The sequence below is a fragment of the Trachemys scripta genome, chromosome 19 (assembly GCF_013100865.1).
Source record: "Trachemys scripta elegans isolate TJP31775 chromosome 19, CAS_Tse_1.0, whole genome shotgun sequence".
In the NCBI taxonomy this organism is placed as follows: Eukaryota; Metazoa; Chordata; order Testudines; family Emydidae; genus Trachemys; species Trachemys scripta.
This window is the reverse complement of record NC_048316.1, coordinates 22,429,166-22,454,985: the sequence shown is the minus strand read 5'-3', so window position 1 is coordinate 22,454,985 and position 25,820 is coordinate 22,429,166. Positions and strand designations below refer to the sequence as shown.

The 25,820-nt window shown below is 40.3% G+C and overlaps 1 protein-coding gene across 1 annotated transcript in view; it reads right to left on the bottom strand.

Moving 5' to 3' along the window:
* The window catches only part of EIF4G3 (eukaryotic translation initiation factor 4 gamma 3), a gene marked incomplete at its 3' end in the record, with an annotated part of 356,444 nt that overhangs the window by 178,908 nt on the left and 151,716 nt on the right, over positions 1–25,820 (bottom strand). The window contains 7 exon segments of the mRNA XM_034753512.1: positions 5,184–5,298; positions 5,927–6,106; positions 7,019–7,039; positions 18,810–18,842; positions 21,090–21,134; positions 22,677–22,790; positions 24,070–24,165. Of these exon segments, the coding sequence (XP_034609403.1) occupies positions 5,184–5,298; positions 5,927–6,106; positions 7,019–7,039; positions 18,810–18,842; positions 21,090–21,134; positions 22,677–22,790; positions 24,070–24,165 (604 nt within the window).

The window sequence follows — 25,820 nt, the reverse complement described above, 5'->3', positions numbered from 1 at the left end:
AGGCACAGAGACACTAACAGTCAGTCTACACTGGACTTTCGTCGGCTTGTCTGATATTTGGATCATGGCTGGTTAGCAGCTACACACAGTACAAGTTTCTCAGGCCAGTAGCAGTTACATGTGTCACACAGCTGGACCAAAAGGCAACAGCACAGTTGCGTAAAAGCAGCTATGTATCCTGTCCTCTTGTGATAAAGAAGGCTTTCAAATTTAAACTACATGCTATCTGATATTAATGGCCACAATTAAACAAGTTCAAGTTCAGCTTCTTTGACTCCAAATAGTCTGATCAGCGCCTAGCACCATGCTTACTCTTTCAGTGAGGAGATAAATAGTATCCCAAGCCCAGGGCCGGCTCCAGGCACCAGCCCACCAAGCTTGTGCTTGGGGCGGCACCTGGAGGCGGGCGGCGCGGTGCTCCGGCTCTGGCCGCCGGGGAGAGCGGAGCCCCGGGCGGGCTCGCCGCCCTCCCCCCAGCGCTCTGGCCGCCGGGGAGAGCGGAGCCCCGGGCAAGCTCGCCACCCTCCCCCCGGCGCTCTGGCCGCCCTCCACTGCTGCGCTGGGGGGGAGGAGGGGGAAGGGGCGGCCGGCCGGAGGCTTTTTTGCCTGGGGCGGCAAAAAAGCCAGAGCCGGCCCTGCCTACAAATCTAGGAAACAACAGCAGGAGATAAATGCATGATACAGACAAATCTCAATTCACCTATTGTATGCCCTGGCATCCTCTTCCTTGGCTAGAGGTTCTCTGCCTGCCTGGAATTAAACAGCACTAACTGTGTTATAGATGGCTGCACTGCAGATTATCATCTCTGGCCTACTAGCTCAGCACATTGAAACTCAGCAGACAAGGCAGCGTTAGAATAGACTGGGACTGAAAGACTACAGCCCATGCGGCAAGAAATCACACCAGTTCAAAGAACACAAAAGAAACCAGGACAACAATTTTTTCAAACTACAAAATAAAGAAAGGAAAATGCTGTCAGGAGAGTGGGAAGGGATTCAAAAGCCAGATAAGAGAATCAACAGAAAAACAAAAAATTAAAGCTACACCATGTATTCTCCAAGTTACTGTATCAGAATTAGAAGAGTCATTGCCACATTTATTTTCTTTATTTCTCCTGCAGTGATGATTTCAGAAATATAAACTGAAATTGTCTCCCTTATGATCAGCCCTTTTCTACTGCCCAATTCATTCAGAGATAACACAATCCAGGGTTGGTGACATCACTGTAAACTTTTGGGATAAGTGTACTATTATAAATGTAAGTCACTATCACAATATCATGAGATCAAACTAGCTAGAGACATAAAGGGTAACAAGAAAACATTCTACAAATACAATAAAAGCAAGAGGAAGACCAAGGACAGGATAGGTCCGTTACTCAATGAGAGGGGAAAAACAATAACAAAAAAATGTGGAAATGGCAGAGGTGCTTAATGACTTCTTTGTTTCAGTTTTCACTAAGAAGGTTGGCGGTGATTTGACATCTAACACAGTGAACACTAGTGAAAATGAGGAAGAATCAGAAGAGGCTAAAAATAGGGAAAGAACAAGTTTAAAAATTACTTAGACAAATTAGATGTCTTCAAGTCACCAAGGCCTGAAGAAATGCATCCTAGAATACTCAAGAAGCTAACTGAGGAGATATCTGAGCCATTAGCGATTATCTTTGAAAAGTCATGGAAGACGGGAGAGATTCCAAAAGACTGGAAAAGGGCAAATACAGTACCAATCTATAAAAAGGGAAATAAGGACAACTCAGGGAATTACAGACCGGTCACCTTAACTTCTGTACCCGGAAAGATAATGGAGCAAATAATTAAGCAATCAATTTGCAAATACCTAGAAGATAATAAGGTGATAAGTAACAGTCAGCATGGATTTGTCAAGAACAAATCATGTCAAACCAACCTGATAGCTTTCTTTGACAGTGTAACAAGTCTTGTGAATAAGGGGAAAGCAGTAGATGTTGTATATCTTGACTTTAGTAAAGTTTTTGACACTGTCTCGCATGACCTTCTCATAAACAAACTAGGCAAATGCAACCTAGATGGAGCTACTATAAGGTAGGTGCAAAACTGGTTAGAAAACCGTTCCCAGGGAGTAGTTATCAGTGGTTCACAGTCATGCTGGAAGGACATAATGAGTGGGGTCCTGCAGGGATCAGTTCTGGGTCCAGTTCTGTTCAATACCTTCATCAATTATTTAGATAATGGCATACAGAGTACACTTATAAAGTTTGTGGTTGATACCAAGCTGGGAGGGGTCACAAGTGCTTTGGAGGATAGGATTAAAATTCAAAATGTCTGGACAAGCTGGAGAAATGGTCTGAAGTAAATAGGATGAAATTCAATAAGGACAAATACAAAGTACTTCATCTAGGAAGGAACAATCAGTTGCACATATAGAAAATGGGAAATGACTGCCTAGGAAGGAATATTGCAGAAAGGGATCTGGGGGTCATAGTGGACCCCAAGGTAAATATCAGTAAACAATGTAATACTCTTGCAAAAAAAGCGAACATCATTCTGGGATGTATTAGGAGGAGTCTTGTAAGCAAGACACGAGAAGTAATTCTTCCGCTCTACTCTGCGCTGATTAGGCCTCAACTGGAGTATTGTGTCTAGTTATGGACGCCACATTTTAGGGAGCATGTGGATAAATTAGACCGAGTCCAGAGAAGAGCAACAAAAATGATTAACATCTAGAAAACATGAGCTATGAGGGAAGATTGAAAAAATTGGGTTTGTTTAATCTGGAAAAGAGAAGACTGAAGGGGGGGACATGATAACATTTTAAAGTACGTAAAAGGTTGTTACAAGGAGGAGGGAGAAAAATTGTTTTTCTTAACCTCTGAGGATAGGATAAGAAGCAATGGGCTTAAATTGCAGCAAGGGAGGTTTAGATTGGACATTAGGAAAATCTTCCTAACTGTCAGAGTTGTTAAGGACTGGAATAAATTGCCTAGGAACGTTGTGGAATTTCCATTATTGGAGATTTTTAAGAGCAGGTTAGACAAACACCTGTCAGGCATGGTCTAGGTAATACTTAGTCCTGCCATGAGTGCCAGGGACTGTTCTAGATGACCTCTCAAGGTCCCTTCCAGTTCTATGATTCTATGATTAACTGTTGCTGAATAAACAAAAAAAAGTCCAGACCTTGGTTCATGACAAGTAAATGATAACTGAAGTGATAACTTATTTTCATTTAGAGTTTATTTCCTTTAAAGTGAGTCAGCATTTGTTAAAACTACACTATTTTGGGATCCTAAGCAATTTTAATAATTAGTATAACAACCAAACTTTCTATATTTTCAAATACATTGATTTCAATTACAACAGAGAATACAAAGTGTACGGTGCTCACTTTATTTTTGATTACAAATATTTGCACTGTAAAAAACAAAAGAAATAGTATTTTTCAATTCACCTAATACAAGTACTGTAGTGCAATCTTTTTATCATAAAAGTTGAACTTACAAATATAGAATTATGTACCAAAAAAACCTGCATTCAAAAATAAAACAATGTAAAACTTTAGAGCCTATAAGTCCGATCAGTCCTCCTTCTTGTTCATCCAATCGCTTAGACAAACAAGTTTGTTTACATTTGCAGAAGATAATGCTATCTGCTTCTTGTTTACAATGTTACCTGAAAGTGAGAACAGGCGTTTGCATGACACTGTTGTAACCGGCATTGCAAGATGTTTACATGCCAGATGCTCTAAAGATTGATATGTCGCTTGATGCTTCAAGCACCATTCCAGAGGACATGCATCCATGCTGATGACGGGCTCTGTTCGATAACGATCCACAGCCGTGCAGACCGACACATATCCATTTTCATCATCTGAGTCAGACGCTACCAGTAGAAGGTTGATTTTCTTTTTTGGTGGTTTGAGTTCTGTAGTTTCTGCATCAGAGTTTTGCATTAAGACTTCTGAAAGCATGCTCCATACCTCATCCCTCTCAGATTTTGGAAGTCACTTCAGATTCTTAAATCTTGGGTTGAATGCTGTAGCTATCTTTAGAAATTTCACATGGATATCTTCTTTGCATTTTGTCAAATTTGCAGTGAAAGTGTTCTTAAAACGAACAACATGTGCTGGGTCATCATCCAATACTGTTATAACATGAAATATATGGTAGAATGCGGTAAAACAGAGCAGGAGACATATAATTCTCCCCCAAAGAGTTCAGCCACAAATGTAATTAATGCATTATTTTTCAACGAGCGTCATCAGCATGGAAGCATGTCCTCTGGAACGATGGCCTAAGCATGAAGAGGCATATGAATCTTTAGTGCATCTGGCATGTAAATATCAGCTAAAACAGTGCCATGTGAACGTCTGTTCTCACTTTCAGGTGACATTGTAAATAAGAAGTGGGCAGCATTATCTCCCATAAATGTAAACAAACTTGTTTCTCTTAGCGATTGGCTGAACAAGAATTAGGACTGAGGTTTTGTTTCTGAGTGCAGTTATGTAACAAAAAAAATCTACATTTGTAGATTGCACTTTCCTGATAAAGAGATTGCACTACAGTGCTTGTCTGAGGTGAACTGAAAAATACTATTTCTTTTATCATTTTTACAGTGCAAATATTTGTAATAAAAATAACATAAAGTGAACATTGTACACTTTGTATTCTCTGTTGTAATTGAAATCAATATATTTGAAAATGTAGAAAAACATCCCAAAATATTTAATACATTTCAATTAGTATTCTATTATTTAACAGTGCGATTAATCACGATTAATTTTTTTAATCGCAATCAATTTTTGAGTTCATTGTGTGAGTTAACTGCAATTAATCGACAGCCTTAATAATAAATAATAATAATAATAATAATAATAATGATTAGACAGTGAATAACAAACAGCCAATACTCTTGTTCACACATGAATACTCCTTTTTGCACATGATTGAGGATATTTGTATGAACAACAGCTATTCTGCTAACATTCATGCAAACAAAAAACTGTGTGCATGTATGATCACAGAGTGATTAATCAGAAGCACAACAAGCTCAAATTTAGCAGCTGTTTCGAATTGAAATGAATTATTTTGGCTTTACAATATTAAACCAGCTGTAGAAAAATAACAAACCCAGAAACATCTCCCCACCCCAAATATCCAGCAACACCTTCCTTCTCCAAACCATGCACAATCCTCCACCCCGCTTACCGTAGGCATTGGGAAATTCTCCAGGACCCGGGCCTGGATAAAATGGGCCTGGCCCTGGTGGCTGAACAGGATACTGCTGTGGAGGCCCAACATAAGGAGGGCCACTATGACGATACTGGGAGAGAAAAATTACGAGGAATTTACAAATAATTGTCATATGATATGGCATTACATACAGATGCTATAATTAACCTGGTTTTAAAAAATTCCTAAAAATGAGACTATGAAGTCCTTTTAAATACAGATTCAGAATGCTGCCTGCCCCCGCAAAATAAAATGACATAATGAAATGCATGCTGTGTCATTTGAGGTAAAAATATGCAGAAAATCAGTGCTGAGGCAGACCATAGTCAACTTGATTTAATTCCCCTCATTTCTGTAATGCAGGACTCAAAGAAAGCCCAATGTTTAATAGTAATAGCATAGCTCTTAAATCAATTTATGAACTGTTACAGTACTAGATGTTTTTGAGGAATTTAGTTTTCCATCATCTCTTTCAAAGGAAGCGAATAAATTCTACAATAATAATTTATCCCAAATATAAAAAGGATACAATTTATGATTATCCTCTGCCTTAATAGATAAATGTATACAGTTAAAGAAGAAAAAGGACAGGGGTTATGCTGCTAATTATATCAGCCTTTTCCTCCACCTTTCCTGCAGTCCCAAAGATCACCTTCTTTTAATCCAGGAGAAATAACTGTATCTCTTCCAAGTTCATATGTGCTTAGGCAATATATTACCTGTGGTATACAGTACTGGGGGCCCTGGGGCATTGGATACGGCATTGGCAGATGGTTAACCATCATGATGTGTTGGTTGGTTTGATAGACTGCAGTTGGTGTTTGCGCACCAGGACGGATAGAAGGGCTGCTGTTCTGGATGGCAGCTCTAGAAGGCTGTATTTGAGGCCGCTGAAAAAACTAGAGGAGGGAAGCAAAAAACGAAAACAAAAAAAGTCAAAAAGTTATTTTTTTCCTGAAAAGAAAATGAATTTGCAATATCAAATAATAGTAGAGAAAACCATACTGTAATTTAAAACAAACAAACAAACAAACAAACACACTTTCAGAGGGTTGCCACCCATTCAGAAAATTGCAGGACAGTTTCCATTAGTGTTTTAACAATGGCCATTTACACACAATCCTCAGTTTTACTAGGCACAAAGTGAGAAAGACAGACTAAGAGCAAACAGTTAAGTTTTAAACTATAATGGTGTAACTATTAATGTGTGTCTAGTGAATTATATGCACCAGCTTTCAGACTAAAGGTCAGAGGAAAGGATTCTATGCAAAATGTACTTTATAGGTGGAGTAGATTGAAAAAAATACCAACTTTATAAGTGATTTGATAAGGCAGTAAAAGATCAAGGAAACTGCATTGAAAAAATTCCAGAAAAGCTAAAATTCAGACTTTTATGGGGGTTGTAGGTCCCCCCGTACTTATCCTCTTTACCCTGCTGAAAGTTTGAAGGGCCTACATGTCCTGCATTCCTTTTTCAAAAAGGTGGCAACCCCTTTCTAAGTTGCACCAAACTTTTCCAGCACACTTGCATAAAGTAACCCACCACACAAGTGTAGCCCACACAGAAACCCCAGGGAACAAAGCAACCTGATGATATGTGGCTCAGGTCTCAACTCTCTTTAAGACAAGCATCAGCATCTGGGATGTGGAAGCATTCAGGGCACTAGAAGCCCTCACTCCTACTACAGTCTTAATAATCTTGAAACTAAACAGGTAAGATATGCATCATACATTAATACATTCACTAATTTAATAATGAAATATGTGATAAAGAAACACTTATGCCATGCAGAACCAGTAGTTAAAATTACCTGGATGGGTCTGAATCCTCCCTTCAATAATGAAGCAAGAAAGCAACAGGAAACAGAAAGAAAGCCAATGGAACAACTTACAGATCAATATGAAGGGATAGGATATAACATTAGCCCTAATGTAATAGTTTCAATAATCTTTCTATCCTGTTTTCTATATAACAGGGCAGGAAAGATACTGAGCTAGTATCAAGAAATCTTTTCCTGTCAGAATCCCAAGCATATTTCAAGCAGAAGTTTTCTAGAAAGTTTTACACTGAAGAATAAAAGTTAAAAAAATAAAAATTTGCAGCAAACAGAATACTGGAGAAGACTTTATGTGCAGCTTGTTCTTAATTTCAAACATTTTTCTCTTCCTCTCTTAGTTATATTGGTAGTCCAGAAATAGCACTATGCACTAAATAGAAATAAACCTATGCTCAAATTCTAGATTTGGTCTCCAACTCTATACCAAGGCTAGAAGAATAAGAGATATGTGCTTCAAACTGCTGAGCAGAAAGTAACGTAGTCATATATCACTCTACAGCAACCACTGCTGATTGATCAGGTGCATTAAAGCAAGCAGTCAGCCCGTGGCAAGCTATACCATGAGTACAGGGAAGAAGAGAGGCAGATAATTATTGGGGAATGGAAGTCTGGGCTAAGCGAGGTTTAGAAAGGATGGGCCAATATATATGTTTCACTTTTAAGTCCACTGGAGAAGAGAGCAAGGCAGAAGGATCCTATGATGCACCTGTACTTGGAAACTGTGGCAGTGATAACAAAATAGTCATTTTGGTCATTCTTGAAGATTTTGAGACACCACGATAGCCCCCGTATTGAATGATTTCTCTCCAAAAATGTCAACACTTACTCCCTTTCTCTGAAGGCCAGATAAAATGAATATGAAGACGAAAGCAAAAATGTTATTACTAAGCCGTTAGCCTGGATGAAGAATTGTATCATCAGTCACATCCTACAATGTGTTTTGAATCAGAAGAAAGCTCAATTGTTTGGGCATAAAACAAAAACTTCTGGGTTAGTGGAAACTAGGTGGTTGTCTAGCCCTGGAGGACCAAGTGATCACTATCTGATATAGAAGATGTGGTAAGTGACTATGATTTCTAGTATCCAGAGACACCACAAAGAGAGAGTGAAAACAAATTTAGAGATTTGATATTCTTACTGACACAGCATCACAGATATAGGCTTGAAAAGGATCTTGCCAGGACTGCAATTATAAATCTCATTTTTCTTCCATCTTTGTGTTTTCCCCTTTTAACCTTTGCAATCTCTTGAGCTAGCAAACATGAGCAAGAAGAGGCTTGTATGTAGGGTTCAAGGATGAAGGTTGTTTCTCTGTAGTTCTTCCTCTGGTGTCAGCCTTTGACTGCCTCTTGGCTGGCTTGCTGAGATGTAGTTACTGCTAGCCCACCAGTGATCCACAATGGAGCTCTCCTCATACAGATCAGTGACCCTCTGTTTCTATATGTATTCAAGGTGAAAATAGATTGGATGGAGACTCAACTTTGGTCTGGTCTCTCATTATGTCGACTAGCCAGAGTTTCTCCACTGTCCAAATTAGTGTGACAGCTTACTAGATCAATATCTACAGTCAATATCATGTGTTCACAGCTGCCATAGGAAAAAAACCAATACTATCTTCAAATTCAAAAAATAAAGACTGTGGTCCTTCAACATTGGAATTGAAGTATGTGAAGCCTGCCTTTCTCCTCCAACAAGGTCACTCCATTCTTAGGAGGAAACAAATTGGCTAGCAAATATGCAATATAGGCCACCAAAATAGTGAAGAAATGTGTGGAAATGGAAATTATTGATTTGTGTATGGCTTTTTACCATCAATCAGTGTGTCTAAAAGAACAGGAGTACTTGTGGCACCTTAGAGACTAACAAATTTATTAGAGCATAAGCTTTTGTGGGCTACAGCTCTGAGAGGCCAATTAAGTGAAAAAAAAACTTTTGAAATGATAATCAAGATAGCCCAGTACAGACAATTTGATAAGAAGTGTGAGAATACTTACAAGGGGAGATAGATTCAATGTTTGTAAATGGCAAAAACTTCAAAAACACTGTCACTCCAAGGAGAGACTGCTGAGCTGGAATTGATATGCAAACTAGATACAATCAATTTAGGATTGAATAAGGACTGAGAATGGCTGAGCCATTACAAACACTAACAACAAGGAGTCTGGTGGCACCTTAAAGACTAACAGATTTATTTGGGCATAAGCTTTCGTGAGTAAAAACCTCACTTTTACTCACGAAAGCTTATGCCCAAATAAATCTGTTAGTCTTTAAGGTGCCACCAGACTCCTTGTTGTTTTTGTAGATACGGACTAACAAGGCTACCCCCTGATACATTACAAACACTGAATCTATCTCCCCTTGTAAGTATTCTCACGCTTCTTATCAAACTGTACTGGGCTATCTTGATTATCACTTCAAACGTTTTTTTTCCACTTACTTAATTGGCCTCTCAGAGTTGGTAAGACAACTCCCACCTGTTCATGCTCTCTGTATGTGTGTATATATATCTCCTCAATACATGTTCCATTCTATATGCATCCGAAGAAGAGGGCTGTAGCCCACAAAAGCTTATGCTCTAATAAATTTGTTAGTCTCTAAGGTACCACAAGTACTCCTGTTCTTTTTGCAGGTACAGACTAACACAGCTGCTACTCTGAAACCTGTGTTTAAAAAACCATCTGAAGCTGTCTGTAAAGTCACAGGAATGCAATTCTAAAACAATTCTACTTCTTGAGAAACAAACTGGCTCCTCTTTCTGCTGTCACCGGTGGAATGAAAGTGCACTTAGAACCAAAACATAGTGCCTTCCAAAACACATGGCATGCTTAGCAAGCTTGAGGCCTTATATTAAACTGTTACATAGCTATCTATCCTTGCAGTTCTGGGTACAAAGTGAACCCATAGTGAGGAGATCGCTGGGCTTTAAGAAATAATACTGCATATGTCATAGCAAAAGTTGCTGATAGCCAGTTATGATTCTTGGGAGAAGGAGAGCAAAGGCACAATGATTTTATTACTTCTAAAAAGACAGACACTGGGAAATCAATGAGTTACACTTCTGTCAACTAATGTGAGAGGAGAATACCACCCATTGTTTAGATAATAGGTTATCAACCCAGTGGTGCAGAAGAACCAAAACTTTTTTTTTTTGGGGGGGGGGGGGGGGGGGGGGGAGTTGTGACACAAATTTGAGTGAGATGATTTGCAAACATGTGCGCTGGGTCGCAATGCTATACTAACATGTGGGTCAGTGTTAGCAGACCTCCCAAAGAAAGTGAGTCTCTACGAGGGGTTTTACATGAGAACAGGGAGAGTATCCTTCTCGCTATTGTAAAACAGGGTAGGGGAGAATCAAGTTAAAAAAAAAAAAAGTCAATCCAAGGGAGACATCTCTAGCAGATGTTACTTCATTATTTTTAGATACAGCAAACCCTTCCAAATGAAAAAAACTAAGGCCTTAATTCTAGAAAAAAGCAGAAATCCACTGAAGCATGAGTGTACATCTAATCTGTATATAGGTTCAGGCATTCAAAACAAGCCCTAGCTGCCAAAACATTTTATACCCTATCCCCTCCCCTTCCCCTCCAAAGGTAAGCTGCCAATATCTAAACCTACTCCTGGAGGGTGGTATTTTGCAATTCTGTTTTTCTAACAATTTAATGTCACAAGTTTATATGCAAACACACATGGCTGACACAATGCTAACAATGCCTTCCTTGAAAAGAGGAAATTCAGAATTAAGGTTGAAACTGTCCACAGTTCATTCCCCTGTATGCAAGTGTTATCTTGGAGCATGTGCATTACAGAGTCAGGACCAGCATTTAGGATAAGAAGTTCCATGATGTGGTTATTGTTAGAAATCCTCAACACCAGCAACTATTCCTGATAACCTCTCCCACAAATCCTTCCCACTCTTTAAAGACTTGGGGTTTGTCTTCACATACAGCATTGCAGCAGCACAGCTGCACCATTGTAGCGCTTTAATGAAGATGCTACTGCTCCCAAGGAAGAGCTTCTCCCGTCAGTGTAGTTAATCCACCTCTTCAAGAGGCGGTAGCTACATTGACAAGAGAAACTCTGCCATCGACATAGTGCTGTCTACACTGGGGTTAGGTCGGTATAACTACATCACTCAGGGGTGTGGATTTTTCACACCCCTGAGCGATGTAGTTATACCGATATAAGTTTGTAGTATAAACCTGGCCTAAGTACTGCAAGACCTAAGCTAATCACTGTGAACTAAATGCCACAATGTATCTTACACAAAATTAGAAAACTGCTATGTCTAACATGACAAACATTTTGTTTCAAACCAACTGTTTTTACTCCACAACCTCACTTTCGTTACAAAGTGAAAATGACCTTTACTCACTGCCTCATTGTTAGTTCTGTATTAATTTTCTTCTTTCAATTAAAAACCTTAATTGAAGCATTTCATATGCTTCTTCAAGCATATGAAAACAAAGACACATAACAGCTCCATATACAGGGCATCTGTAAATGAAGAATTCTGGTTTCTTCTGCAAAAATCTGTATTTTGCATCAGAAGTTAAAGATGGAATGAGACCTTTTAGGTATGTGGCAGGATGGACTAGGTTCGGAGGCCCCCTGCTGGAGGTCTCGTGGCCCTGCATCACCCTGCCCCAGAATAAAGCAGAGAGAAGTCCTCCAGACAGCCTAGAGTGGCTACAGAGGAGCGGCCAATCAGAGGGGCTGATGGAGTGAAGCCTGGGTGACTAGCCGGCTGAAAGAGCAGCAATAGCATGGACAGCTCACTGCATACAGGACTGAAGCCCAGACTGCTGAAGACGGGGCATCTGGCTGGCGGGAAGAGCAGCAGGACCAACAGAAGGTCAGTGCGGGCAGGCTGAAGCCTAGGGGGACTGAGCAAAGAACCTGGCCAGGCCAGCAAGGGTAATGAGATGGACCCCGCTGGTCTGATTGAAGACTAAGCCTAGGGAGGCCTGCTGAAACACCACCAGCTACGGGTACTGAGATGGGCCACAGATCGGTGGTTGAAGAAGGCAGAGCCTCTGGGAAGAGGCCTAAGAGCTACAGCCCCATACCAAGGCCGTGATAAGAACTCGGGACTGTATATTCCGGAAGGGGGGACAGTGAATGTGTCACGGCCGCAGGGCTAAGTCGCTGAAGACTCACTGAGAGAACCATCAGCCGGGTGATGCGCATGAGAGGCGGGTGCCACCCCGATATAAGAACTAAAACTAAAAGCAGGCTCACACTCAACCAACCAAAGAGGACTGCCCATGAGAGGCGGGTGCCGCCTCACTGAAAAGACTAATTGGAGGTATATGGGCCAGAGAAAAGGGGGCACTCATGAGAGATGGGTGCTGATCCTGTTACAAGGTCTCATCTACAGTATGCTCTTTAGCACACTGGCTTAGCTGAACACCCCCTTGTTTATGTGTTGGCGTATTGCACTGCATGAGATAAACTCTATGCGTTCTAAATCATTAAGAACTCTGAAAGGAGAGGGGAAGAGCTTGCTTTGCCATATGCAAAAGACATGCTTCTAAATGGAACCATCATTTTCACTGAAAAGCCTGTGAAGCGCACCTCATATGACTTGAAAAATAAAGGAAGTCTCTCTAGCAGAGTACTGCAAACAAGCTACATTTATTTTAAACATAATAAACATAAGCCATTTGTCTACATATTTCCAGGTCAATTAAAGGCTAGTAATTGTTACAGATCCATTAGCAGACATGGCCCTGCAAAAGGCTGAAAAAAGTAACAATGGAAACACAAGGACAAAGCAACAAATTGTCAAGACGACAATCAAATCAGACTGGTACATTAAGGCTGTTTTCGTGTTTTAATTATGCCTCTCCATAGCCCTAGTCAACTCCTTTGTTATTAATTTTGAGGTAGAAGAGAAAGAGAAGAATTAACTGGCAGGATAACTTTTCCCTGACCCTTAAGAGAGGGAGAGGGAGTGTCTGCACAGGAAAGATGAAATCACTTTCGAAGAATGCTGTTTTCTTAGTGGATGTGAGTCGTGCACTTACCACCAGGTACGAGTCAGAGCGTTGACTTTGATCTTTAATCTGGTTTGGGTCTTGGCTGAGATAATTGCACCTTCACCGTCTCACCGAGATCACCTAGGGAACTTGAGTTAAAACTCTCTCTGAATTTAAAGATCTGGGTGCCAGAAACAGTGATTTTGCAGGGGAGAGTCCTTGGCTCTGGTATTTACTTCCCTAACTGGCCTGCAAACGCCTGAGTGCTGACCTAAAGGGCATGATGTAAGGCTCACTTCTTTTTCCAAGCTTTTGCCTGAAGGTGATGGTATGTAGTTTATTAGTGGATGAAAGTCTTCCAGTATTAGCAGTGCTCATCAAATTCTGTACTTTATTTTTTATCTTTCATTAGCCAGAGACTGTGTGATGGATGCTTTTTTAAATTAAAAGAAATAATAAAAACATATAAACAGGTTCTACTACACCCTGACACTAGTTTAAGCACTAGCACCATGGTTGAACCAGCCATGTTCCTTTAAAACCTCTCTGTCCTTTCACATATCCACTAATGGAAAAAGAGCTAATAACTGCTCCCATAATGGAACCAGCAGCACGCGCTTTGGTTCCAAATCTCCATGGAACCTTGCTCCATGTATGTGAAGATCACACTCCGATACTATCTCTGTCTTCAAGGATGGGGTGGGAGAAGAGAACATTCCCACATGGCTCTGTACAGAGAGGTGGGGAGTGAAGAACACCTCCCTCCACCTCCTGCTCCCCTTCCTGGCTCCATGTATGGAGCTAGGAAAGGACATTCCTCACACTCATACACGTCCTCCACCTCAGGAAATACATTTGCTGAAAAGGGAGAGAGAAGCAATTGCTTAGCTTTTCAACAAAACCATGGCAGCTATTTTCATTTGACTTTGGTTGTTATTTACTTGAAAAACATTAAAAATTGGCTTCCAGAGGTTATGAAATCACAAGAGCTTCAATTTTGTTTTTTATAGCATCAACAGGCTTCAAATAATTATATGGAGATATACCTATCTCATAGAACTGGAAGGGACCTTGAAAGGTCATCAAGCCCAGCCCCCTGCCTTCACTAGCAGGACCAAGTACTGATTTTTGCCCCAGATCCCTAAGTGGCCTCCTCAAGGACTGAACTCACAACCCTGGGTTTAGCAGGCCAATGCTCAAACCACTGAGCTATCCCTCCCCCCTGACATGTTCATAATATATTTTAAATAAATTCTTTATAAAGTTGCCAGTCACTTCAAGAACATAAGTCATGCTCATCAGAGCATATTAATGATACAATAATTACAGGAAATAGCACTAAAGAATACTCTGTATTATATGAGTTCATTCAAAGTGATATGGAATCAAGGCACAAGAGGTGTGACTTTACCATAATATAATGTACATACTACACAGAACATTTCAATTTAGGATAAAAACCTGCTCTTCCTAATACTGTGTTAGAAGACAAGAATTCTTTTTTCCAAATGTCAATTATAGCAAAAGTTGGTACCCAATATAGTAAATTTCAGTATTTGGTAAATGTTTTAGGCAAACAAAAATCTCATTCTGGGTTCTCAAAGTAACAACTGCATAACATTTTAATTAACCCAAGAGAGTAAGGACTGTGTAAAGTAGTGATTTGTAACTTTTTTTAGTTCACATGGGAATAATAATTTAAGTTAGCCTGTGGATTCCTAATATGAGGGCACAACATTCTCACTGTCAGTTTTCAGGTTTAGAGTCAGATTCCCTCTATTATCACCCTTTGGCACTGGCATAATAAAAAACCAGTGGTTCTCAAACAGGGGTCCGGGGCCCCCTGGGGGGCCTTTCAGGGGGCCACCAAAATAAACCAAAGAGGGGCCGGTGTTAGTCTTGCTGGGGCCAAGGGCAGAAAGCTGAAGCCCAGGCCCCACCACCCAGGGCTGAAGGCAAAGCCCAAGCAACTTAGCTTCACGAGGCCCCTTGTGGCATGGGGCACTAGGCAATTGCCCTGCTTGCTAACCCCTAATGCCAGCCCTGGCTTTTAATCTACTGGATATGCAGAAACACAGTTGTTGTGGCACATGTGAGCTTTGACATTTTTATAGCATGTCGGCGGGGGGGGGGGAGAAAAAGGTTGAGAACCCCCTAATATAAACTACTCCAGGGACTACATAGGCATAGAATCAGTCTCAGGATTAGCCTGCCCATGCACCAAGCCCATTTTTCCCCATCACATACACAGAACTGTGTCCAGAGGATCCTGGGAACAGATAAGAATCTAGGTCTTAGTGTGCTTCTAATAAATTCTGGTTTCTGAAAGGTAATTCTGTCTATACAACAACTATAACTGAGTCAAGAACCTGGTTGCAACAAAGTTAAGCTATGTGTTGGTTTTGTAAGCATACTAAAGCCTTGGACATTCCCAGGTTGTAATAGGATTCCTAACTCGATTATAATTGTAAAGCAACCAAACACTTTTTACCTGTTATGCTGTACTGGTATTATACACTGCTAACTGTTAAAGATCTGCAAATCTCTAGATCCAAATTCTGCATATAGAGGGTATACCTGGTTCTCATTGATTTTAGGAGAGAATTTTAGCAAGACACACTAAACACAAATTTTGTCTTTTGGTAAATGATCTACAAAAGAACTCATTAATGTTCCTCATCTTTGAACTGTGACTAGTTTTCTCATAACTCCTTTTATAACCACAAAACTTCAGAAAAGGTCAAGAAAAGGAAATGGTAGGTCTCACAGCAAGTTACCAATTCTGTCATGGTGCTTATTAGTACACAGTAACGGGTAGGTGCAAATACACTCACCTTTAATGGTTCCTCCCTCACCATAAGCCAATCCATACAATCCACAGCAACAAGTGAGCTTAAAACTATGCATAAACAGTAACAAATGATAATTTCTTCCCCTCATGTGGTTTGTGTGTGTGAGTGAATGAGATGCATTAAGTGTCACTATTCTTTAAACTCTTGTTGTCTGCCCTGTTCTAGAAAGCATGTCTTCCCCATGTGACAGTATACAATGGGAACAACAAAGGTATCTATCCATCGGTGATCTTCCAGAAAACACCATCCTGGCCACTATGGACGTAGAAGCCCTCTACACCAATATTCCACACAAAGATGGACTACAAGCTATCAGGAACAGTATCCCCGATAATGTCACAGTTAACCTGGTGGCTGAACTCTGTGACTTTGTCCTCACCCACAACTATTTCACATTTGGGGACAATATATACCTTCAAGTCAGCGGCACTGCTATGGGTACCCGCATGGCCCCACAGTATGGCAACATTTTTATGGCTGACTTAGAACAACGCTTCCTTAGCTCTCGTCCCCTAACACCCCTACTCTACTTGCGCTACATTGATGACATCTTCATCATCTGGACCCATGGAAAAGAAGCCCTTGAGGAATTCCACCATGATTTCAATAATTTCCATCCCACCATCAACCTCAGCCTAGATCAATCCACACAAGCGGTCCATTTCCTGGACACTACTGTGCTAATAAGCGATGGTCACATAAATACCACCCTATACCGGAAACCTACTGACCGCTACACTTACCTACATGCCTTCAGCTTCCATCCAGGACACACCACACAGTCCATTGTCTACAGCCAAGCTCTAAGATATAACCGCATTTGCTCTAATCCCTCAGATAGAGACAAGCACCTACAAGATCTCTATCAAGCATTCTTAAAACTACAATACCCACCTGCTGAAGTGAAAAAAACAGATTGACAGAGCCAGACGAGTACCTAGAAGTCACCTCCTACAAGACAGGGCCAACAAAGAAAATAACAGAACACCACTAGCTGTCACCTTCAGCCCCCAACTAAAGCCTCTCCAGCGCATCATCAGAGATCTACAACCTATCCTGAAAGACGATCCTTTACTCTTACAGATCTTGGGAGATAGACCTGTCCTCGCTTACAGACAACCCCCCAACCTAAAGCAAATACTCACCAGTAACCACACATCACTGAACAAAAACACTGACCCAGGAACCTATCCTTGTAACAAAGCCCGATGCCAACTCTGTCCACATATCTATTCAAGTGACATCATCATAGGACCTAATCACATCAGCCATACCATCAGGGGCTCGTTCACCTGCACATCTACCAATGTGATATATGCCATCATGTGCCAGCAATGCCCCTCTGCCATGTACATTGGCCAAACCGGACAGTCTCTACGCAAAAGACTTGCATCTCTGCCACCTGCTATCATCTTCAATAAGTAAGATAGCTCACTCTTTATATTACACTAGTATTGCTCAGGGCTTGTCTACACTTGAAATGCTACAGCAGCACAGCTGCGCCACTGTAGTACTTCAATGAAGACACTCACAACTGCAACAGGAGGGGTTCTCCCATCAGCATAGTTAATTAAGCTCCCTGAGAGGTGGTAGCTAGGTGGATGAAAGAATTCTTCCATCAACCTACAGCTGTCTACACCAGGGGTTAGGTCCACTTAACTACATCACTCAGGGTACTACGAGTGCAGTAGCTTGGTCAATTTAACTTTTGACCGTAGACCTGACCTCAGACTGACTAGCATGACTGAAATTAGACCAATGTAATGCCTTCCCATGGAGCAAACCCTCCTTGATTAAGCACCTGATTCTGCTCCACTGAAGTCAATGGAACTTCTTCCATGAACTTCAGTGGCAGCAGTATTAGTCCTCATAAGCATATAGCATGTGACAAAGAAGAAATCAAATCCATTAAGATCTTCTCCCTCATAAAAAAAATAATTTGTATGGGAAAACTGGCTTTTGTAAGGAAGAAATAAAACACAACAGAGCTGAAAGATAAAGAGATTTATCAGACACTTTGAGTAGGCCATGCTATACCGTTCATTCGTTTGTTTATTAGACTGAACTGATCACTTCTGATATGTCAACTAATTTTGCAGTCGGTGTTCCCCATCACTTTCATATACACTACCCAACTTTTAAAATCTTCCCCACCCAAAAAAACATAGTTACTACCTTTGAATTAAAACCCAAAGATCTGAAAGACCAGTAGACTAAGAGAATGAGCTACTGATCTTTGCTTTCTCACAAAGCAAGTTACATATATGAGCCAAATACATGAGAGGTCATACACTTTTTCATATTTTCTTCCTTGCTTAGGAACTGAATCTATATTACAGTTAAATGGTTCCATATAAAGTTCAATTTAGCCATCAGGAATACCACACAGACACCTAGAAATTTAACTTTGCTATATACAGTAATACACATTATAGCAAACAAATGACAAATATCCTTCAAACGCAGCATACCTCAGAGTCCTATAAATTGGCAGCTAATATGCATTGTTAAAAGCCATTAGAATTTAAAGGCTGATATTTCCAAAGGAATTTGGATGTCAGATTCCCATCAAAATCTGTATGTACTCCCCTTTGAAACCATCTGAAGTTTTGAGCAAGTTTCAGAGATTCCCCCAAATGCAAGAAAATCTAAAAGATATCTGGCAATAGTCTCGCTAATTTTTTTTTTAAGCTAAGCAAATGCTTTTAACAGGATTGTTAATAATAAGTGCAGTGAAATTAATTAGGAGGCAAAGCATCACTAGGTATTATGGTTGCTTGTTAGCTGAGGTTATAGCAGGTGCTAACGTTTGGAAAGGATCTGGCTCACAAAGCAAGTTTGCACTTTTAAAGTTAGTAGGTGGATAACCTCCAACCTCCCCTTTCCCACAACAGATTAGTTTAGGGTGATAATGAAGGGGCAAGGGTACTGTACCTGGTGATGGGCAGGTCGAGGCCCCGCTGCAAACTGAGGAAAGGCGGGAGAAACAAACACAAAAGGAAAGGCACAAAGAGTCAGAAAGCCCACAACAAAAAATGAAATGTCATACTACATGCAAAATAAACCCACAAGAAAAAACATAAAAAGTCAAAGCTTTGCTGAAGGACAGTGACAGACAGGTACTACAATTTAACAGGTTAACATCACTCCAGTGATAGTGTGCTGCCCAAGAGCTGGGAGAGAGAGAGAGAGAGACAACCAAAGCTGCTAGTCATCTTAAAGGCATTCTACTATATGAATACAGAAATTCTTAATACAGTTAAAAAGGTTAAATATTATGTGTTTTAGACAAGTGGATATCCTTAAAGTGGTTTGACTGACTCAAGTTTTTGGAGAGTGGAGGACACCTCTGCTTACAACACTGCAATTAACAGCCAGGTAAGCACTTCTAGTGTCCTGCACACTACAGGGAATGCATGAAAATCTCTGTGAGGCAAACAAGACTAAAACAATAATTTGCACATATATAGTGCATTTCATCTTCAAAGTATTTACAGACATTAGCCATATAATCCTACCCCACTATGTGGTGGTAAGTATTGTTATCCCAATTTTATAAATGGGGAAACTGAAGCAAATCGGTTAACCCATGATTTGTCCAGGAAAACAGAGTATGCCAATGGCAGAGCCTGGACAGAACTCATGAGTTCCTGTTTCCCAGTTCTGCGTTCATATCATTAAATCATTTCCCACCCTCTCACATTACAATGGGGGAAAGGATTCAGCATTTAACACACTCAATGAACATTTAGAACATTATCTGATAATTAGCTGTTAAAATATAAATAAAAATGAATGCCAGGCATGGAAAAATATAAATAAAAATGAAAGGGTATCTCTTAGAAGAAATCAAGTTAAGCATTTAAGCCCTTAATTCTCAGTGTGTTAACTGAACTCCAGTCTTTCCTCGAATGATATCTGGTAATCTATAATAACAGCTCAAATAATTAAACAGAGTACATTAAATTAGATCCCACATTGAGTTTTTATGCACAGCAGCAAAACACTGTGTGTGCACTTCTCCCTGTTGCTAGCTGTGCCTGCCAGTAACGTAAGACAGGTACGGAAGCAAGCAAAGCAGTACAGCTCTGCTAATTCATGGTACTTGTGCAGAGACTGATTTAATACATATTACTTTCTTCTCATGTGCTACCATATGTTCTAAAATGGGAATTTAATAAAGAACAATAAGGGCAGAAAAGTACACCTATCAGTGAAGTTTGTACATTTCATATACAAACTGCAGGGATAGTTAAAATATTCTAAATAGGTGACAAAGGCTGGTTTCAAGTTACTGAGTTTTTATTTCACCCAAACAGAAAAAGTAATAAATAAAAATAAGCAAATGGGATAAGGCTGGCTTACAGACCCATTTCACTGCTTCTTAATGTTCCTAACACCACCAAATATGACAGAAGCAAAACAAGCATTCACCACTGATAGAATTGATTTTCCTTTCCCCTTTAGAAACATTTTTTAAAATTGCCTATATTTAATACTTCCAAGCAGCAGTCTATAAATACTATAGTTTATTCTACAGCATTTATATATTCCTCCTACCTTCATCTCATCATTACAGTTGGATGCAGAATAATCAAAATCTTCAGGAAGAAGAAATGCACACAGTCTTTTTCTACCATAAGAGTGTCTAAAGTATAATCTATAGTACCAATTCACAAATCATATACAACTTTATTTCTTTTCCACCCTAAACTGTCCCATGTGACATTTCCACTAAACCTCAGATTTTAAAACACAAGAAGATGTCAATTCATTAGACTAAAAAATTAAAATGTCAGCTTTAATAGTTTTGGCAATTTGTTATGTGACATACTAAAGAGACACTTGGTACACACAGTTTTTAATCCCTCTCCGAAACCTTTAGGTATATTGGAGGGTGGTGGCTTTATTGATCCTTGCAGTAGTAAATGGAGACCATGATGATTCTAAGGAGATGATGTGCAGATTACAATTCAAATCAGATTTTTCACAGGAGGAATCCAAAACCAGAGTACGGGTTTCATTTCTTGTGTCTCACATCTGAGAAAACAGGATAGCACTTCCCCTGACAAGGACAAGGCACCAACATAAACATTTCCTGATGGACTACAGGCTCTATTTTATCTGCTAATGAAAGCAGAAAAAGCAATTTGCTTCAAAATCCCTACAAAGAGGTGCAAAAACCAGTGTTGCTTAACCTGAGAGCAGAAGTACCTGTCTTATCACTGTTCCATGGAAAATTCTAACTTTTAATCGGCTCTGAAATAAGAGTGGGAAAGTTACATCTTAAGAATACTTAAGCCAAAATATATTCCATGATTAAAAAGTAATACATGTTATAAGAAAAAAATAAAATAAAACCTCAAAGTTAGTGGAAAAGTACCCTAGTCTATTTTGCACTGGTCACCATTGGCTATTGATTTTTATAATTCTTGTTGACAATATTCTTTACTCCTATTGGTAGCTGTAAGCAACAGAACAAACTGTAGTCACTGCTGGCTCAGAGTAAAAATAGAAACTTTGTTTTTCCTTTAGATGGTGAAGGTAGTAGATACAGAGGAAAACAGCCTTCTGTGAAACCTGGGTCCAACATTTCTGCCACTCACGCCCTTATTGGTCTCACTCACAAACCCTTTTGCACACTGCTGGCAACTTCTACATATGTTGATGTAGATTTTGCACACTGCATGAATATAACCACTTTTTATAGGTTATTACAATAGCCACTACAGTCCTGTCTCCCAGATTATGTTTTGCAGCAGTTTCTCTACATCAGACAGATTGCTTTAAAATAAACTAGTGTTTAGGGTTCGGATTGACAACAGGAAATGGAAGTAAAGCAGTAATTATACTTGGGCTGAACAGTATTTAAAACTTTTTCCCCCAACTGGAACTGAAGTTTGAAATTCTTGGTATCAAATACAAATGACACTCCAAAAACTAAATGGGAAAATATTTGAAGCCACTTGAATTGCAAAGGCAGCTGTCCAGGGAAGAATAGAAATGCCTAGACTGTGCAATTGCCAATGGCCCTATAATGCAGAAATAGAATGGAGTAAGCTTAGACTGCTCTAGAATGCAGTGTTAGGGTCACTTCATCAGTGCAACAGCTTACCTATCCTCACCACCTGGGTCAGCTGTGTGATGGATTGGACTACACTAGAGAACCCCAGGATGGCAAAGGAATTATCATGCCATCTTCCTCATCCCCTCTTTGCCCTCCCATCACCACCAGAAAAGAAGATAAAACTAAAATAAATCAAACCCAGAACAAAACGCAAGAGTAGTTCAGGACCAGCTAGTCATGCATTTGTTTTGGGGATAGGGGTTGTAATGGAATGTTATATGTGCGTTTTTTAGTAATGGAGTGGTAATGGTCACTAGCAGAGCAGATGGCAAAAACTGCATACAGGATAGTTTAAAATAAATAGTTCATGACCACAGAAAAATAGCTGACAACTGCAGACAAACTCTTCTTCATTATTTCCTCTAATTATGTGGCAAAATCCCTACAATTTTGTGAATTTCCAGCCAAATTTTCTGAAAGTGTCATCCCTTTAAGCGTAAGCCCAAATTCTTCCTGTCTAAATCCTGAAAGATCAGACCCTCCCAAACCATTCTTTCACCATTTAACCTGGCAGAAACTGCCATGGTATCTCATGTTTTTAGTAAAGAAGCAATCAGTGCATTTCTGTAGATCAGTCAACAAAATCATGTGGTAAAAAAAACAACAACAAAAAATTAACAGTGCCATTGGCACAATTGCCTGCAAGAAGGAGTACAGTTTGTTATATTGCTTACAATGCAGTATTTTATCCAGCCTCTTCCAGCCAGGGACCTGTAAACCGGATTCTGTTCCAAAACCTTCCTCCTCTTCCAGTTGTCTGTGCAATGTATTGGCACTGTTCTGCTGGGCTGTCAAAAAAACTGGTTTAGAGATGCAGCTCTTCAGTCAGGTTTTGCTCCAGTTCTAACCATGTAAATTTACTCTTGCTTTTCAACAATTAGAGATAAAGATGATGATCATACTTACAGAGAAAAGATTTACCATCATCAGTATCCCACATTACTGATTAGAACTGGGGACTAAATGAAATGAGTTGGGGGTCTCTGCCCAGTTACAAATGTGCAGCTGTCCATGTCATAATAACACCATCAAACCTGGAATTAGTTGGCTCTCTCAGCACAGAGATCAAGGACTCAATAGGCCACAGAGACTAACCCTTCTCAGAATTTCCTAGAGGTGAAAGTTCCAGAAGAGGGTTAAGGCACAATGGGGGAGAGAGGGGGGCGCTTGCCCTGTATTATCCCAGATTAAGACTGCTGTCTCGAAGATTTTTAGTTGCCACCCTTCAGCAGCATTCCACTCTAAAAAAAGAAGAGTGCTGGAGATGGTGCAGCAACTTTAGCAGTAACCTAAAATGTTACAACACAGGAGATGTGGATCTGCAAGGGACAGAGGTACTGCTGCTCCCTGGGCTAGCTGAGGCTTCAGGTACAGCGGTGGTGATCTACTCTGCCTCCAAAAGTAGGGATAAGCATTGATGCTGCAGGAGGGCCTCCTAGCATCAGATGGAATTGCACTACAAGCACAGATTTCCCAACATGAGGCTGGTTTCAGGGACTCAGAGGCCTAAAATAGGAGAACAGTATTAAAATATGCATAAATGGAGGATGAAAGAGTCCAAAGTTTGATGCAAAGGCCTTACCACAAAACGATTCTGAGATTCAGAAACTCTATAAAGCTGCAGGTACATATGCACAGTGTAGGCAATGTTCCCTGAGACACTGCAGACTGACAGTGCTACTTTGGAGATTTAATTTCATTTACTGATCTTTGTTCTAACACTTTATCAAATGTTTCTATAAAGAAAAAGAATGAAGCAAAGAGAAAGACACTGATAATGAATCTAATTTCTAAAATGAGGTGAACCTGAGTGAGAATACACTAAAAATAAATCATGCCATTGGGAAGTAGATGAGAATCTCTCCATCGCTTTCCTTTCACATAAGCTACCTTGAAAGAAACTTCTCCTAACATGAAAGGGTTTAAACATGTAATAAAGATTTGCTGTTTGGAAATTGCTTCCAGATGTCAATAAAACACTTTCCAGAGAAATGCTACTGTACACACAGAGAGACACAAAAATGAGAGAGAAAGAACAGAAACTAGAGCAAACAAGTGCTCCCTTACCGGCGAGCGGGTCTGAGGCTGTGTGTTCATTGTTTGAGGAGTTTGGGGGTACACCAATGTGGCTGGAGCTGCATTCTGCCCTGAGGGGTAAGGGGCCTGGCAGAGAACAGAGAAAAAATGTTAATATACCAAATAATTTATTCAGAAATTAAAGGGACCAAAATACACCGTCAGATGAACTGGTGATTATTGTTGAGCCAACATAGTTAAAATAGACAGATTCCTCTACTGTTGAGATGAAATGCCTATCAATTTATTTATATGGTGCACACAACACCACATAAATAACCTCAGCAGAGGAGACCATGATTAGGGCTAAGATTTTGTTATGGATATTTTTAGTAAAAGTCACAGACATGTCATGGGCAATAAAGAAAAATTCACGGGATATCCATGATAAAATGGGAAGGGGCTGGGCAGCTGCGGGGTGGTTGGGAGCTCCAGGGCCACCACCACCTGTGGGGGCTCAGAGCTCCAGGGTCCCTCTGCCCCCCATGGTGGTGGGGAGCTGCAGAGAGTTTCCCTGCCCCCTCCCCGCAGCGGGGAGCTGAAGGGATCTCCCCTGTCACCGCCACAGTGGCAAACTGTGGGGGTCCCCCTGCCCTTCCCCCCCCCATGGTGGCTGGGGGATCCCCCTGCCTCACCAAACCAGGCAGAGAGCTGTGGGGATCCTCCTCCCACAGCTGGGTAGCTGCAGGGATCCCCCTGCCACTGCTGTGGTCAGGGAGCTGCGGGGGTCTCCCTGCCCAGCCATGGCAGCCGGGGAGCTGAAGTCACGGAGGTCTTTCTAAGTCCTGGATTCTGTGACTTCCACAACCTCCACGGCAAAACTGTAGCCTTAATCATTATGAATAGTGTTTATTAATTTAAAAGCTCTGCATTGTTTGAATCCTCTGGTCCACGTGCTGATTTGAATACAATTCTCTATAAATTTCTGAGAAAACTTAGAATAACGATGTGCTGCTGACAAATGCTCCAAAATAAGACATGACAAAAAATTAAGTAGCATGCAACTAGTATAAGCTGCTGTCCTTATACAGTGTTCAGAACATATCAAAATGGCCTAAAAATAGGCATTATGGGGGCAGACCCTCTGCTGATATAAAGTTACACCAGCAGAGAATCTGCCGAATGGTATTTATTCCAAAAGTAACAGTAACTTGGAGTAGTACAGTTATGACAATCGTAGGTTTTTTACACTAGAAATTTCAGAACATTCTACTTAAAAACCTAAATTAAAAAAGCTTTATTTTATCATGTAATTTACTCTCCATCCCTCATTCCTTAATAGATGTATTATATTTTTAAGCCATTTAATGATGACACTGCCCAACTGCAGCACTACCAATGTTAGATAACACTGCTCTACAGCCAAAATGCTTCTGAAATAAATGTAGTCAAACTTTACTAATTCTGGGTCACTGAGAACGAAAATGATGCTTAAAATTGTTGATTGGCTCTAGTTTTCAAGATATGCTATTCGGTCAGTATATACGACCCTTGACTTGGGAATGGCGGAGGATAAGTGAGTTATAAAGGGAGGGGATCTCAATTTAAACCAGAAATGACTAAAATACATCTTTGACTGGATCTATGAATAAATCTATGACTGGGTTTGGACAGTACTTGCTTTTTAGGTAAAACAATGAATGATGCAATCTGAAGCTGGTATTGCATCATACATGATATGAATTGCATGATGTTATTCCTAGAAGTCATGGATGATGCAATCATAACGAAGCTTACATCAC